Genomic DNA, 15236 nt, shown 5'->3' on the forward strand with positions numbered 1-15236 from the left:
CGACTCATCGAACAAAACTTTGTAGATAGCCAAGCCTGAAGCGTGATTGAGTTTCGCAATTACCAATTTATTAGCATGTGCACCTTGAAGCGTATTTCTTCATCTAGCGCAGTATTATGCGATATTTTCCGAATACATCTGTTGGCTTGGTGTACGCAAAAACAAAACGCTTAGCTAGAGCTGCTCAAGGCTAGTTCGATGGCCTCGTCGAGGAGACGAGCATTTGAACTGAGGCGTCTTTTCATCCAGGTGCCTTTGTGCGAGACCGCGTTCTTCGTTTCATTGTGGCGTCTGTATGTCGGCTACCTCGTCAGTCATTTATATCAATTTATAGAGATCTTACCTCGCGCAACAATGACTGCGGCTCTAAGCAGGAGAACAAAAATACCAAAAACAAAAGTGGACTTGTGCAACGTGTTTCCATGCGGTCAATGCAGACATGAGGTCAATTTGATAGAGCACATACGTCGTTCTATTCTTCAGCATTTTTGTAGCGATACGTTACAAAAAGTGTTTGAGCACGTTACCAAGTGGACCTTCAAGAAAAACGAATTAGACTGCCTTCGAGTGCAGACTGAATCTTTCTCCTGTCGGTGCACTTGTGTTACTACAACCTGATATGATAAGGCCCTAACAACACAAGGCTAATGACTCAAAAATGGCACACCAGACAGAATATTGGACGACGAGTATATCGAAAAGGAAGCTGCTGATGTCTAACATAGGAACTTTCAGGTTAGAGAAATGATGGTGGTGAATTTCCTGGAAGAAACTCGTCCATTAACAAGCATTGACACGAGTTATTAAGTGCTTTCTTGAAGACAGCAATTTTCCGTGGCTAAAAACTGTCACTGTACTATCGTTTGAAGCAAAACGCACCTTGATTTATTTTCAACGGTCAGTGCAAACGAGAACACTACTTTAGTTTGCGATTTATTCACAATCTCTCACAGTCATTTACAGCTTTCAAATTGGTGCTTGGAAGCGGTTAGACGCATCAATCAACCGGGATGTCCAGATTGCTTACATGCTGTGATGAGTGAGTGCGCGAACAATGCGAGCGTCGTGTATCCAGTGCTGTGTCTTGGTGTTGGTGGCGCAAGGGCTCCAAACGCGGTGGGTGACGCTATAGAAGCACCGCGCAACGGACACGTGCGACACATCAAAAATGAAGACGTCGGCGGGGCATGGCACGTGTGGCCGCCGCCAATCGGAAGATGGCACGGCAGACGGGAGAGAAGAGGAAGACGAGGAGATAAAAGGAAGTCAGTCTGACTCGGACAGCTCGGACGAGACGCTGGTGTCAGGGTCTGTGCCGTCGGGTTTCGGACTCGAGCACAAAGGGCCCGACAGCGTCTGCCTCCAGACGTCCTCGGAGACGGACACTCCTGGAAACTAGGCTTTCCCATAGTCCGAGCAGCGGATTCGGGCAGCTGAGCAACCGTGGGGCGCAGAACTCACTGTCCCGGCTGCCGAGAGGACTCCTGCTGCCAGTTGCTAGCCACGGGACGAGCCCGGGTGCCTACCGCCAGATTCCACGCTCGGTACGTGGGCAGGAAGGTGGCCAGCCGCTTTGCCAATGCCAACCCCTCCTGTAAGCTATGCGCCGACTCGACCCATCGTCCGCTCCACGAGTGCCGTCGCCGTCAACGTGTCAGCGACGACTCCGCCGCCTGAAGCCACCACCAGCGACTCAAAGCCGGTGATTTTGTTTCTTTTGAACGTTCCTTGGAACTGAGATACATCTGATAGCATCGGTCGCCATGGTGTTAGTTTAGGCGTAGCGTGACTTTATTTGGTGCTGTTGCCTGTTTTTTTTTCTTTTCTCTTCTTTCCCTTGTGTGCTATAAAGTTAATTTTTTGTGTGTGAGTTTGAAAATGGCTCCTTCCTTTTCCGTCAGAGGCCTTGCCTCAATTAAAACAATCTCAGAACACTAAACCTGCGCAACACATCAATTTGTCTAGAAAGGTCAACATGCATGAAGGACGCAAGTAGTTAGCAGCATTCTATGTTAATAACTTCATTAGAGTCAAAACAGCCGGTAAAACGCCTTTGAACAGCGGAGCAGATCAAGCTCGAGCTAAGTCTTGTGGCGTCCGCAAAAACTAGAGCGGTTATGCGCCACAGGAATCGGGCAAGCCCCACTGCAGAGTGCAGCAGGTGCAAGGGAAGCCAAGGAGAGTGGAGGGAGCGAGCGGTGCGGAAGGAGATTGGAGCCTGGGGTGGGAGAGATTAAAGCCTAGTAAAACGAGGAGTGCTGAGGCAAGGAGCCGGAAAGGAGGAGGAGGTGAGCGTTAAACGAAAAATCTGCTCGACGAAGTGGAGAGGAGGAAGAAAAGGAGCAAAAGAGAAGATGAGAAGCGAAGACGAGGAGGAGAACAAATAACAAAAACGAAATAAAATTTCTTGGCGAGGCGAGATTCGTAACCTGTACCCACGGTCCGAAGGCGAGCGTCGTAGCCACTCGGCTAGTAGTAGAGCAACACTTACGGTAACTCTACTGGCTGTCTCAGCTAACGTGGACAAAAATAAAAAAAAACAAAAAGACATGAACTCTGGGAACGTTGTACCTGTTCTTTATTAGTCGTAGTCGTGTGTACTACAAAGAATGTGTATTTTTTAAATGCGAAGGATTTCTCAGCGAAGCTGTGGCACTTTGAGAGTATCTATCTATCTATCTATCTATCTATCTATCTATCTATCTATCTATCTATCTATCTATCTATCTATCTATCTATCTATCTATCTATCTATCTATCTATCTATCTATCTATCTATCTATCTATCTATCTATCTATCTATCTATCTATCTATCTATCTATCTATCTATCTATCTATCTATCTTCCACCATCCACCATCCATCTTTCCACCATTTCCACCATCCATCTTTATGGTGGATTATGGTGCTGGAAGGTTGTGGCATGTGGTGTATGCTGGTTGCTGGCGTGTGATGGATGCTGAAGAATAACGGAGTTAAACGGCTGTACAGCGTCAGGATCGTCATTCCAAGCTAGTCACATATAAATGATTCTACAGAAGGTTGTAAAGAAAGCATTAGTACAAAAAAAGGGAAAAAAAGCCGCATGCAAAAAAAAGGAAAGTTCCGCCCATGGGAGTCGAACGCGCCACCGAGCCGAGTACTTTTCCACCACGCCACGCTGACCCGCACTTTGCTTTCTGTAGTATGACTAGTCAACGTACGAATACTCGTTTGGCTTCACCTTTCTATGTCCCATACTCGAGACAGACGCGATCTTGACTTCTTACTAAAATTTGCATAGTTATTAAACGCAAACTGCTGGGGGTAACGAATGGCACGCCGATAATGGCAACAGCGCTAACTTTCTTTAATAATTGACAACATAACTCCGGAAAAAAATATCAAGTGGACCGGACCGGCTGTTACTGCGAAGTTTAATAGCCGTTTCTCGCTTCGTCCAAAGGGTCACATGTGCGGAGGCTTTGTGTTAACTCTAATCTCATTCGTTAAATACGCGCTTACAATTGATTGAGTATTGTGATGTTTTATCGCGTAACGTACGGCGCTGCCATGCCAGCGTCCTGATCTGTCGCTGTATCATTAGCTACAACTACATAACAGCTGGGCCAAAAACGCGTGCAGTACGCGGGAAAAAATATGCCATCATATTGGTTCAGTAAGGCGTACGAATTGACAAGTCTATGTCCTCGCATACGAGTCAGAGAAGTGCCGGTGAGTGCGACCGGCAGCGGTTGGTGAACGGAGGCGTTTGCTGGAAGCGCGTCGCATCGATGCTCATCGCTTGTTGTGCGGACACCATACACAATAAAAAATGCCTCATTTAGGTTAGCCGATGTCACAGCTGTGCTGTGAAGTTATTCGTACTCATCGGAATCGTACGTGTATTCTGAAACCCAGAAGCGCCGATGACAAGTAGACGGACTCGGTCAGTATGCTATGCCTAACCTTTGGTGGAAATCATGGTGGTAGAGTATGATGGTGGAAGTCATACTTGGTGGGGCTTATCTCGATGTGCATTTTAGCTTCGCATGCATTTTCAATGTTACCTTAAAGGGCTGCTGAGGTAAGTGAGTGTGCGAGAAATGCCAGAGTTGCGTTTCTAGCGCGGCGGTATCAAGCGGCGGCTGTTTTCTGGTGCACCCGTCGGAAGGGGTAATTGTGCAGCAAGAGCTCATTTACTTCTCGACAACTGCGCAGCTGCGTAAGACAGTTGCTTTCGCTGTTCACAGTCGACACCTCTACACTTGTAAATATCACAATACAGCAGCACATCGCGGATGTAAACCTGATAAGTACGTGCCCAAAATGTAAACATTCACGGCTGATGTGCTCCACGAGACTTCAGGCGGTTATTGACGCCGCAACAATAAAAGAAAATGTTCTAGAAAGCGTAATGATCGGCGTTGGCTTCATTGAACTTACAAACTTATTTTTCGGCACATTCAACAGGAAAACCTTAGAAAAGAGGATATTTCACATAATCTCACCTGCATTTTCATCATGTCACCATCATCCACCATGCTTCCATCATGCCACCGGCATCCAGCTTGTTCACCATGCCATCAACCAAAACATGCTTTGCTCGCCACCATCAGCCAGCATTTTCCTCTTAACACCGAAAGATGCTCGCCTCAACCACCACCATCTGCCACCATTTTTAGATGTGAAGCATCTTATAGCGGAGTTCAATCCGGTGGTGGTGGTGGTGGTGTGCGGCGTGACCACCCTTACTGCGCATGCGCAAACTTCTCCACTTCCCCTCTCCACTCCTTCTCTCTCCTTTCCATCTCCACATCACCTCTCCCCTTCCCCTTGCCTTTCCCCCTCTCATTTCCCTCTCCCACCCCCTCTCTACTCCTCCTCTCCCCTCCCATCTCTCCTCCCCTCCCCTACCCCCTCTCCTCCCCCTTCCCCCGACCCCTCCCCCTTCGCCCCTTCCCATTCTCCTACCCTTCGCCTCCCCCTCAACATTCCCCTCTCCGCTTCCCCTCTCCCCTTTCCCCCTTACCACTCCACCTCGGAAACGCGGGCTCTACATGCCGAAACACTGCTCCGCATCGCCTCGTGGTCCCCTTTAGCGGGAGATGGTGTGATTTTTTCACTCTCGCCATCATCAGCCATTATGGCCGCCACAGCCTCCACAACATCCACTATTCTTTCCACCTTGTCCGCTGTTGTTTTCACCATATCCACCAACAATTCCAGCATCCACCAACGCAAGATTTTTATAGCGATATTGCTATTGCGTCGCCCTTATTCGCAGGCCTAATTACAATATATGCTCGACGGCTCAGGCACTTCAGTGACTTGCGCTCTTCCGAGGAGAGGTTGTTTCGATAGCGCTTTGCATTTGAGGAAGGCATCATGATGATCTTTTGTACGGCCTAGATATACACGTCTAGGTATCTTTCCCACTGCTCAGGCAGCGATTAAGTGTTTTTCTGCTGAACCGTGGAATGCTGTTCGGCTCGGTTCATGATCGTGAAATTACTCCCGTAGGCGAAGGTTTTTGGTAAAATTATCGAAATCCTGATAAAATTGAAATTCATTAAATTTACCACTTGTCGGACAGCATGTAAGGTGCTTGGAAGTAAGGCTAATTTCGGAGGCAGATAACTGTGCTGAAGAAAAATTAATTACACTGGAAGCGCTGTTTCTACGCCCTCATTGATATTTATCGGTGATTAAAATACTGCGCTACATTTACTGGGTCAACAGATGCTAGGGAGGACACGCGTTACGAAGTGGACGCGACAAGCGCAAACTATCAACTGAGTTTATTGAAAAAAAATGAAGGACAAAAGAACAGTGGGAATGCAAAGGAACAGTTTACGGTGGGGAAGGGGGCGACAATCTTGCGGAATTGTCTTTTGATGCCACACGTGGGTTGATTATTCTTCCCTAACTTTTGTCCCAGTAATTGTAGCGCAGCATTTTAAACATGCAAAACAAACTAGCCCAATACCTCAATTTGCTAAAATTTATCGGTGTCGTCGGTATATTTGCACTTGTAGTGATTGCCTCAATTGCCGCATTCCGTCTAGCTTGCAACGCTTGCGCTCTTTTGTCACTGTAGTTCTCTGATTTTCATATTCCACCAAGTCATTAAGGTCATGCACGCTGAGATCGGACTGACACCCCAGTGCAAGCTCTGCCTCTTTAAGTTCACAAGATTTACGTTCACTGTGCTGGTGCAGTAGCTGCAGCGATGCATCTAGAGGTGCTTTCTCCCATTGTTCAGTACTTCTCAATTTAATGTTGCCACTGCCGGATTTAGTTTGATAGACAAGACTTTTGGTACCGAATTAAATGTTAAATATGGCTTCAGCGTCGAATATTCGAGATCGCACTTCACGCGTTTCTCAAGCTGCTTCCTAATTTTCTGAAATGAGGGTGACCGCGGTTTGCGGGAAGGGACCATACCTGATCTATATGGCAGTCAGCTAGTTCCCTTTCGGCTGCGCCGGTCATTGAGCGGCATCGGAATGACCGCGGAGGTTGCAGGCCGTCGTCGGCGATGCTGGGGCAACAAGGGGCCTCTGAACGGGTGGCACGGGCGTGCGCAATGAGTGAGACTCCGCGGATGCCGTGTTTTCGGAATGGCATGGGGGAGCCGGAACCCGGGAGGCCGGTGTTTCTGGCCAGCTTAAAGTTCTGCAGGTGCCAGCGGCTGATCCTAGTGGTGAGCAGTCCTCGGGAGTGGGGAGCCAGCATCGCCACGCCTTCGAAGTTGGGGTGAAGGCGGCGAGGATCCTCCAAGGCGGCATCTCATGGAAGGCGTGGTCGAGATGGAAGACACCGCAACCCAGTTTCTTCCTATGACAGACGCGGCGCACTTGGTTTACGAGGCGGGATACTTGTCTATTGAACCAGTCTACAAACCTCGTGTTCGCTCCTCGGCGTCAGCTGTTCGGGGCTCTGGTTAGCGGCAAGCTGACGCAGAGTTCGCTCCCTCTTTAATCACTGGGAATCGTTTCCGTTTTATAGTAAAGCGACGTAGCCTTTTCTGAGCTCTCGGCACGGTTGTTTGTAATATATTCTCTACGCGTGTTGCGGCGTCTAGGAAGATATGTTCAGTTAACCGTGATGAGTATATGCTTCCAAAAATGGAGATGCAATAAATTCTAGTTGTCACTATTTCTGCTATGCCACCGGGCAAGACGTTTTAAAATAGAAAGAGCAAATATCTGGTATTTGTTCATCTAAAGCTCTCGGTTTTCGCGGTACGGTGTCCTTTTCACCTAGTAACTCGCATGATAGGCCTCTTAATATATTGCACATTTGCTATAATAGTTCACAGCCTTTAAATATCTTGCGCCGTATCTGCTAAAAGGATGACGCTATGTCAGATCACATCGGACTACGGAGTGTTAGCAACGTTTACAGTTTCGTTTTATGTCATATTCTTAGAAGCATAGTTTTTCATATATCTAGATGAAACGTATAGGAAGCGTGGTTTATGAATAAAACCAGTGTTGCAGATAAGTGTAGCACCTGATCTGTAGATTGCCTACAAGCAGGGGCGTATCCAGGGAGGGGTTACACCGGGCCCGTGCCCCCACCCCCCGAGATTTTTTCCCCACTCGGTACAGAGGACAAAATGACACTCGACCCCACTTGTCTGCCCGGACCCAATGTCGGATCAAGGAGGTGCCCCCCCCTCCCCGAAAAGAATTTCTGTCCAAGCCACTGCGTACAAGAGTGATAACCCTTGTTCACATAGGGAAGTGCTAGAGGACCCAACGCCCTTAGGCCCTCATTTTGCTACAATCCTTCAGTATTGCAGGGATAATAGAAAAATGTATCGAGCACCACATAAGAACCTCATATCACTGGATTTCCACTGCGCTACGCAGATTCCGGACAAATACATACACAAACTTACACAGGCTACATGTATTCTAACCCGCAGGACGCAGATATATGTGTCCGTGCTGACGCACCAACTCTGTTTCACATTACATGGGAGTATGCACACACATTGAAGAACACCATAACATGAACAACACAGAGGAGCAATGGGAGGCACTGCTGTCGAGTTCGGCCTTTGAGGATCGGCTTTGGCTGGACCAACGGGCACAGATGATGGCAAGGGCCGGCGGAGCCCTGGAAAGGGGCCCCGACCATTTGCAATGCCCCGCCTTATGCAAAAATAAAGTTTTTTTCTCTCTCTTTACGCGCATTGTAATGGCTATATTACGAAAATATTTGCCGTACTAATTCTCAGGTGGATTCCAGAAAATACCATTTTATTGCACCTTGACGCTGGGCATCGAGTGGCATCATGTATGAATGTGTAATCATGTCTTCAGCGTCGTGTATAATACTGTGCCGAGATATTAGTTGATATTTGTGCTACACCAGTTACTCCTTTAGCATTATTATTACCGAAAACCTCCCACCAAACAAACTTTACTCATCTACAAATGAAATGTTTCCACTCAATGCACAGGGCCCGTCAGAGTCAGTTACAGGACTCTCAGGGTATTTCTCTAGAGACCATTGGATGCTGTCGGCGAGACCGGCGCAGGCTCGTTAAATTGTATAGCACATGGGTAAGGAAAATAATAAAGGAAAAGACGGCACAGAAATTGCAAGCTACACGCAAAGGTTTTTTTTCTTGAGCACAAGTTTGCTTTTAAAGAGTATAAAACATGCGTAATACCGCCGCCGCCTACAAAAACAAGTTCCTTATCGAAAGGACTAAAAGAGTGGGCGCTCATGTACTTCAAACTTGATATTGAAATATCTTCGATCACAACATCAGTTCTCTTCGAAACTGTTCATGCCTGAAACTTACAGCAGACATTCGCATCTGCAGCAGTGAAAATATCGATTAGGTTACCGCGTCCATTTCAAAAATTACTTCTCCAATCTCTATGCCTTTAAGGGAGACACTGACCTATCTGCCTAGTCCACTCCTTGCTTCAAGAGAAGGCAATCCTATAAACGAGCTCGATAGGATAAGGAACGAAGATAATTTAGTATTACTGCTGCATCGTTTACCCTGCACTAGGACGTGCCTTGGAAATAGGAACAAGAAAATTGATTACAGTCAGTTTTTGTGCCCGCATATTGTTTCACCGAAAACCATATTTATTTTTCTGTGCACATTAAAATAGTGTAGTTGTTCAGGTATCGACGAAAGCGATTGTTATATCGGGATGCCGGTGAGATGTGATACGCAGTATTTGAGAGTGCTGGGCTTTGCCAGTGCAACCACTGCGAAGACCTTCTCTTGTATCACCGGAAATCGAAGAAGCCTTTTGGAATCTGTGTCCTCCTTTCTGCGAAAACTCGCTTATATGTGCGGGATGTAATAAGAATAGCTGCTTAATGGTGAAGTGAGGGCTTCTAAATTATTCTCATTGTTCTTTATGAAGGGCAAAAAGATACGTTTAATTAGAAGGCCCTTGCTGTTCTTCCCTTCCTGGCTGAGAAGGTGTTCAACTGTTCTAGGGCACCATGGCGATTGCATTGGGTACATCATGGGTAGCAAAGGTTGTCTTTCAAGTATATTTGATGAATAAATATTCCTCAAGTCAAGGTTCATGTTTCCTGAGAATTGACTTGCACTCGATGTTCTTGTTGCAGTGGTTTTTGGGAAAATGCGGGAGATATATTGTAAGTATGCGCGTAGTGGTGAAATAGAGCCTGTAACATACTTGTCACCAGTTTGCTCTGAGGGCATAAAATTCCGTCTTGTTACTACGTCATTTCCGCTCTCCACTTCTTCACCGAGAAGGTGCTCGAATGTCTTTGGGTACCAATGCGGCAGCGTTGCAAATGCGGTCGGCTGATGCGCATATCGCAACTCCACGTCCGTCTTGGGTAAGAAGTGACTTTCCCTTGATGTTCTCCTTGGTACGATATTTCTTAGTGGAATAAGAGGAACATGCATGAGAGGGGCGCTTAACGGAAAATGTAAGCCTCTCACATTTCGGTTGGCTTTCCGTATAAAAGGCATTTTCATTATAAAAGGATTCTGTCTTATTATCAAGGCGTGGCTGCTCTCCACTTCCTGACTGAGAAGGTATTCGAACGTAGCGGAAAGCCAGTACGGCAGAATTGCGTACAGGCGCGAAGATAATTTCGCGTTAATAAGAGTTGAATAGTAGTCATGCCATCCGTCAGGTCTTTTGATGTCCAAGAATTCATATAGCTGCTTCGTCAAGACATTTATATTACTCTTGATGAGGACGGGTACTCTGTCTGGTAAAACCCCCATATGTTCATAAATAAAATGCAAGGGCTGTAATGAAGTTTGTGGTTTAGGAAGGTACGGTGAAAGTCCAGACAACTTATCAGAAAATACAGCTCCAGGGTTTTCTTCGAAAAGTGCCCTGCTCTTTACTAAAGAGGGCTGTTGAAATGGACGTATTCCTCTGGTGCCAATAAGAGCATAATTTTCGATGCCATTTCGCCCTGGTTGAGGTTCTGTATTATAGAAAGTGTTCCCTCTGAATAACAGATTTTTAACATCAGGAAAATCAAGATTTCTGGATAAGGCTTCCTCGTTCAGTGTCGTCAGTTGAGGAATGCCACGTACTGGTTTCATTGTTTCTAGAAGCGTCCTTTGTGTTTCTACAGGGTTGCCAATGTTGTGTGAAATGGCTCGAAGTGTAGCCTCAAATAAATCACCTTCATCCGAATTATAAGGGACAGCTGTACCTGAAGGAGTGATTTGCGCAAGTTGGTGTAAAAATTTCAAAGACGTTACGCGGTCGTTGGATGGTCGAACATTGTGTATGTGGTACCAAGCATGTTGTGCGTGGGGTTGGGCTTGTGGTATTGAGCGGGACTTCGAGACGACATCTAAAGCTTGTGAATCAGTTATATTGACGGGCTGGAAAAGGACAGAAATGGGCGATTGCCTGTGTATTTGCTTGCCAACTTTGTTGCTGGTAAACGGTGCCTCAGCTGCATGATACGTGAAGTTTGCTTCCACATGTTTCTTTAAAGGCAATAATGAAGCATTTGTCGCAAGCTCCGCAACAACCTTATGATTAGCACGCTGATTTAAAAGTACATTGGAAGCAGCGTGAGGCTGAGGACTGGCATTTCGTATTGCTAAAGCTAGAGCCGCCTTCTCCCGAAAAATGTTTGCCGTATGTGGCAACATTTTAGAAAATATTTTGCTTTCTTCCCTGTGTATTGGGGTGCGTCTTGCTATTTCAAACTCCGTAACGGCATTGTGTATTTTTGATTCTGACCTCTTAAGCGAAGCCGCAACTGATTCAGGGGTTGGCTGGGAAACACTTGGTGAAGGCGGCTGCACTTTTATTGCTTCAACACCCGCGTTACGGAGTAGTTTTGGTGTTGTCACTAACGGATAAATTACCTTCTTCACGAGCAGCGCTGAACGCTCCTTTAGCATTTCTGGTGTAGACTTCATAGCGGGAATAAAAGTTCGAGTCTTATAAAGAGACGGAACTATTGCAGATTCTGCACGTCCCATAAGTGCACCTTTAACAGAACCATTATTCGGCTGCAGAACCTTTGCTGAAGGCGGCTGCATATTTGTTGATTCATTTCCACCTTTTCTGAGTACTCCCAGCAGTGTCGGCGGGAATATATATCCTGGTGGATTTACCTCTGCCACTAGCCGCCCTGAAGCTTCCTTTGTTGAAACTACTGCTGGTATAGACGGACCCGATTTTAGGGTCTGAGACGAAGCCACTGAAGGTTCTGTGGTTCTCTTAATCTCGACTTCAAAAGCAGGAACCTTCCTATGAGGAACCATTACGTCCGGTAGCTGCCTTCTTACTCCTTTATTGCCTGATTGCGTGATAACCTTCGGTATTGTCGGGGGCATGTTGAACCCCGGTGTAATTACCCCCTTCACAAGCAGTCCTGAAGGGTGATTTGGCAATTCTGCCACAGATTTCAAACCATGACTTAGTTTTTCGATCTTGAGAAGAGACGAAGCCATTGCAGGTTCTGTTGTCCTCTTAAGCAGATCTTCAAAGGAAGCACTCTTAGCCTTCGGAACTTTTCTTGAATGCGGTGGAATTTTCTTTGCTATACTGCTTCCTTCATGAGGCACTCGCAGTGTTAGAGGTGGGGCATTCAATAACGGTGTACTTATCTTGTGCGCGTCTACTGCAGAAGGAGTCTTTGGTAATTCTCGTGCAGATTTCAAAGCAGAAGACAATGATTCCATGGTAGAAGGAAACGGAGTCGTCGACGGTTCTGTGGCCCTCCTAATCATGCCCTCAAAAGATAAACTTGTCGTCTGCTGAAGCTTTGGTGAAGGTGGCTGATTTTTCATTCCTACATTGCCTTGCTGTGCGGGTGCTCTTAGGGTTGCTGGCGGGACATTCAATACCGGAGTACTTATCTCGTTCGCGTGCACTGCATAAGGTTTCCGTCTTAATTCAGCTGTAGATTTACCAGCGGGAGTCAATGAAGCGGTCGTTGGCACAGACGTAGCTGTTTCTGGTTTTGTCATGGTCTTTATCTCACCCTCAAAGGCTCCAATTTTTTTCCTCTCAACCTTTGGTAAACGTGGCTGAATTTTCAATTTTGCGTTGCCTTCACCTGTGGGTATACTTGCTATTGATGGTGGGACATTCAGCACCGGTGAATTTCTCTCGTTCGCGTGCACTACAGACGGTTTCATTCTTCTATCTGCTGCATACATCCCAGCAGGAGTCGATGAAATGGTCGTCGGAAGAGACGGAGACGTTTGTGGTTTTATCATTGTCTTTACCTCACCTTTAAAAGCTCCAGTTTTCTTCAACTCAACCTTTTGTGAGGGTGGCTGAATTTTCATTCTTGCATTGCCTTCCTCTCTGGGTACTCTCGGGATGGATGGTGGGAAATTCAGTACCTGCGTAGTTATCGCATTCGCATGCACTGCAGACGGTTTCATTCTTAATTCTGCTGCAGACTTCCCAGCAGGAGTCAATGAAACTGTCGTCGGAAGAGACGGAGCCGTTTGTGGTTTTATCATTGTCTTTATCTCCCCGTCAAAGCCTCCGCTTTTCTTCATCTGAACCTTTCGTGCAGGTGGCTGAATTTTCATTCCTGCCCTGACTTCCTCTGTGGGTACTCTTGGGATTGATGGTGGAACATTCAGTACCGGTGTACTTATCTTGTTCGCGTGCACTGCAGGCGGTTCCATTCTTAATTCTGCTGCAGACTTCCCAGCAGGAGTGAATGAAACTGGCGTCGGAAGAGACGGAGCCGTTGGTGGTTTTATCATTTTCTTTATCTCACCCTCAAAGGTTCCGCTTTTCTTCATCTCAACGTTCGGTGAGGGTGGTTGAATTTTCATTCCTGCGTTGCCTTTCTCTGTGGGTACTCTTGGGATTGATGGTCGGACATTTAGTACCGGTGTACTTATCTTGCTCGCGCGCACTGCAGGCGGTTCTATTTTTAATTCTGCTGCAGACTTCCCAGCAGGAGTCAATGAAAGTGTCGTCGGAAGAGACGGAGCCGTTAGAGGTTTTATCATTGTCTTTATCGCACCATCAAAGGCTACGCTTTTCTTCATCTCAACGCTTGTTGAGGATGGTTGAATGTTCATTCCTGCATTGCCTTCCTCTGTGGGCACTCTTGGTATTGATGGCGGGACAACTAGTACCGGCGTACTTTTCGCGTTCGCGTGCACTGCCGACGGTTTTATTCTTAATTCTGCTGCAGATTCCCCAGCGGCAGGGAATGATTCAGTCGTCGGAAGAGACGGAGCCGTTTCTGGCTTTGTCACGGTCTTTATCACACCCTCAAAAGCTCCACTCTTTGTCAGCTGAACCTTTGGTGAAGATGGCTGAATTTTCATTCTTACGTTGCCTGCCTCTGTGCGTACTCTAGGGATTGTTGGTGGCATATTCAGTACCGGTGTACTTATCGCATTCGCGTGCACTGCTGACGGTTTTATACTTAATTCTGCAGCAGATTCCCCAGCGAGAGTCAATGAAGCGGTCGTCGGAAGAGACGGAGCCGTTTGTGGTTTTATCATTGTCTTTATCTCACCGTCAAAGCCTCCGCTTTTCTTCATCTGAATCTTTGGTGCAGGTGCCTGAATTTTCATTCCTGGGTTGCCTTCCTCTGTGTGTACTCTTGTTATTAATGATGGAACATTCAGTACCGGTGTGCTTATCTCGTTCACGTGCATTGCAGAAGGTTTCATTCTTAATTCTGCGGCAGACTCCCTAGCGGGAGTGAACGAAACGGTCGTCGGAAGAGACCGAGCCGTTTGTGGTTTTGTCATTGTCTTTATCTCACCCTCAAAGGCTCCACTTTTCTTCATCTCAACGTTCGGTGAGGGTGGTTGGAGTTTCATTCCTGCGCTGCCTTTCTCTATAGGTACTCTTGGTATTGATGGTGGAATATTCAGTACAGGTGTACTTATCTCGTTCGCGTGCACTGCAGACGGCTTTATTTTTAATTCTGGTGCAGACCTCCCAGCAGGAGTCAATGAAACTGTCGTTGGAAGAGACGGAGCCGTTTGTGGTTTTATCATTGTCTTTATCTCACCCTCAAAGGCTCCGCTTTTCTTCATCTCAACGTTCGGTGAGGGTGGTTGAAGTTTTATTCCTGCGCTGCCTTTCTCTATAGGTACTCTTGGTATTGATGGTGGAATATTCAGTACAGGTGTACTTATCTCGTTCGCGTGCACTGCAGACGGCTTTATTTTTAATTCTGGTGCAGACCTCCCAGCAGGAGTCAATGAAACTGTCGTTGGAAGAGACGGAGCCGTTTGTGGTTTTATCATTGTCTTTATCTCACCCTCAAAGGCTCCACTTTTCTTCATCTCAACGTTCGGTGAGGGTGGTTGAAGTTTCATTCCTGCGCTGCCTTTCTCTATAGGTACTCTTGGTATTGATGGTGGAATATTCAGTACAGGTGTACTTATCTCGTTCGCGTGCACTGCAGACGGCTTTATTTTTAATTCTGGTGCAGACTTCCCCGCAGGAGTCAATGAAACTGTCGTTGGAAGAGACGGAGCCGTTTGTGGTTTTATCATTGTCTTTATCTCACCCTCAAAGGCTCCGCTTTTCTTCATCTCAACGTTCGGTGAGGGTGGTTGAAGTTTCATTCCTGCGCTGCCTTTCTCTATAGGTACTCTTGGTATTGATGGTGGAATATTCAGTACAGGTGTACTTATCTCGTTCGCGTGCACTGCAGACGGCTTTGTTTTTAATTGTGGTGCAGACCTCCCTGCAGGATTCAATGAAACTGTCGTTGGAAGAGACGGAGCCGTTTGTGGTTTTACCGTTGTCTTTATC

At 46.7% G+C, this 15236-nt stretch overlaps 1 protein-coding gene across 5 annotated transcripts in view; it reads right to left on the bottom strand.

Moving 5' to 3' along the window:
- Positions 1-8239: 8239 nt before the first annotated feature.
- Positions 8240-15236, bottom strand: part of LOC119390835 (nascent polypeptide-associated complex subunit alpha, muscle-specific form-like) — a 45265-nt gene continuing 38268 nt past the window's right edge. For 2 of the 5 annotated variants that reach the window (XM_049414937.1, XM_049414936.1), the window contains exon 6: positions 8240-15164. In XM_049414937.1, the coding sequence (XP_049270894.1) occupies positions 9305-15164 (5860 nt within the window). In that variant the 3' untranslated portion in view covers positions 8240-9304. The remainder of the gene's footprint in view (positions 15165-15236) is intronic. The other 3 variants (XM_049414940.1, XM_049414938.1, XM_049414939.1) reach the window with 3 other exon arrangements.

This window comes from Rhipicephalus sanguineus, chromosome 4 (genome assembly GCF_013339695.2).
Source record: "Rhipicephalus sanguineus isolate Rsan-2018 chromosome 4, BIME_Rsan_1.4, whole genome shotgun sequence".
Lineage (NCBI taxonomy): Eukaryota > Metazoa > Arthropoda > Arachnida > Ixodida > Ixodidae > Rhipicephalus > Rhipicephalus sanguineus.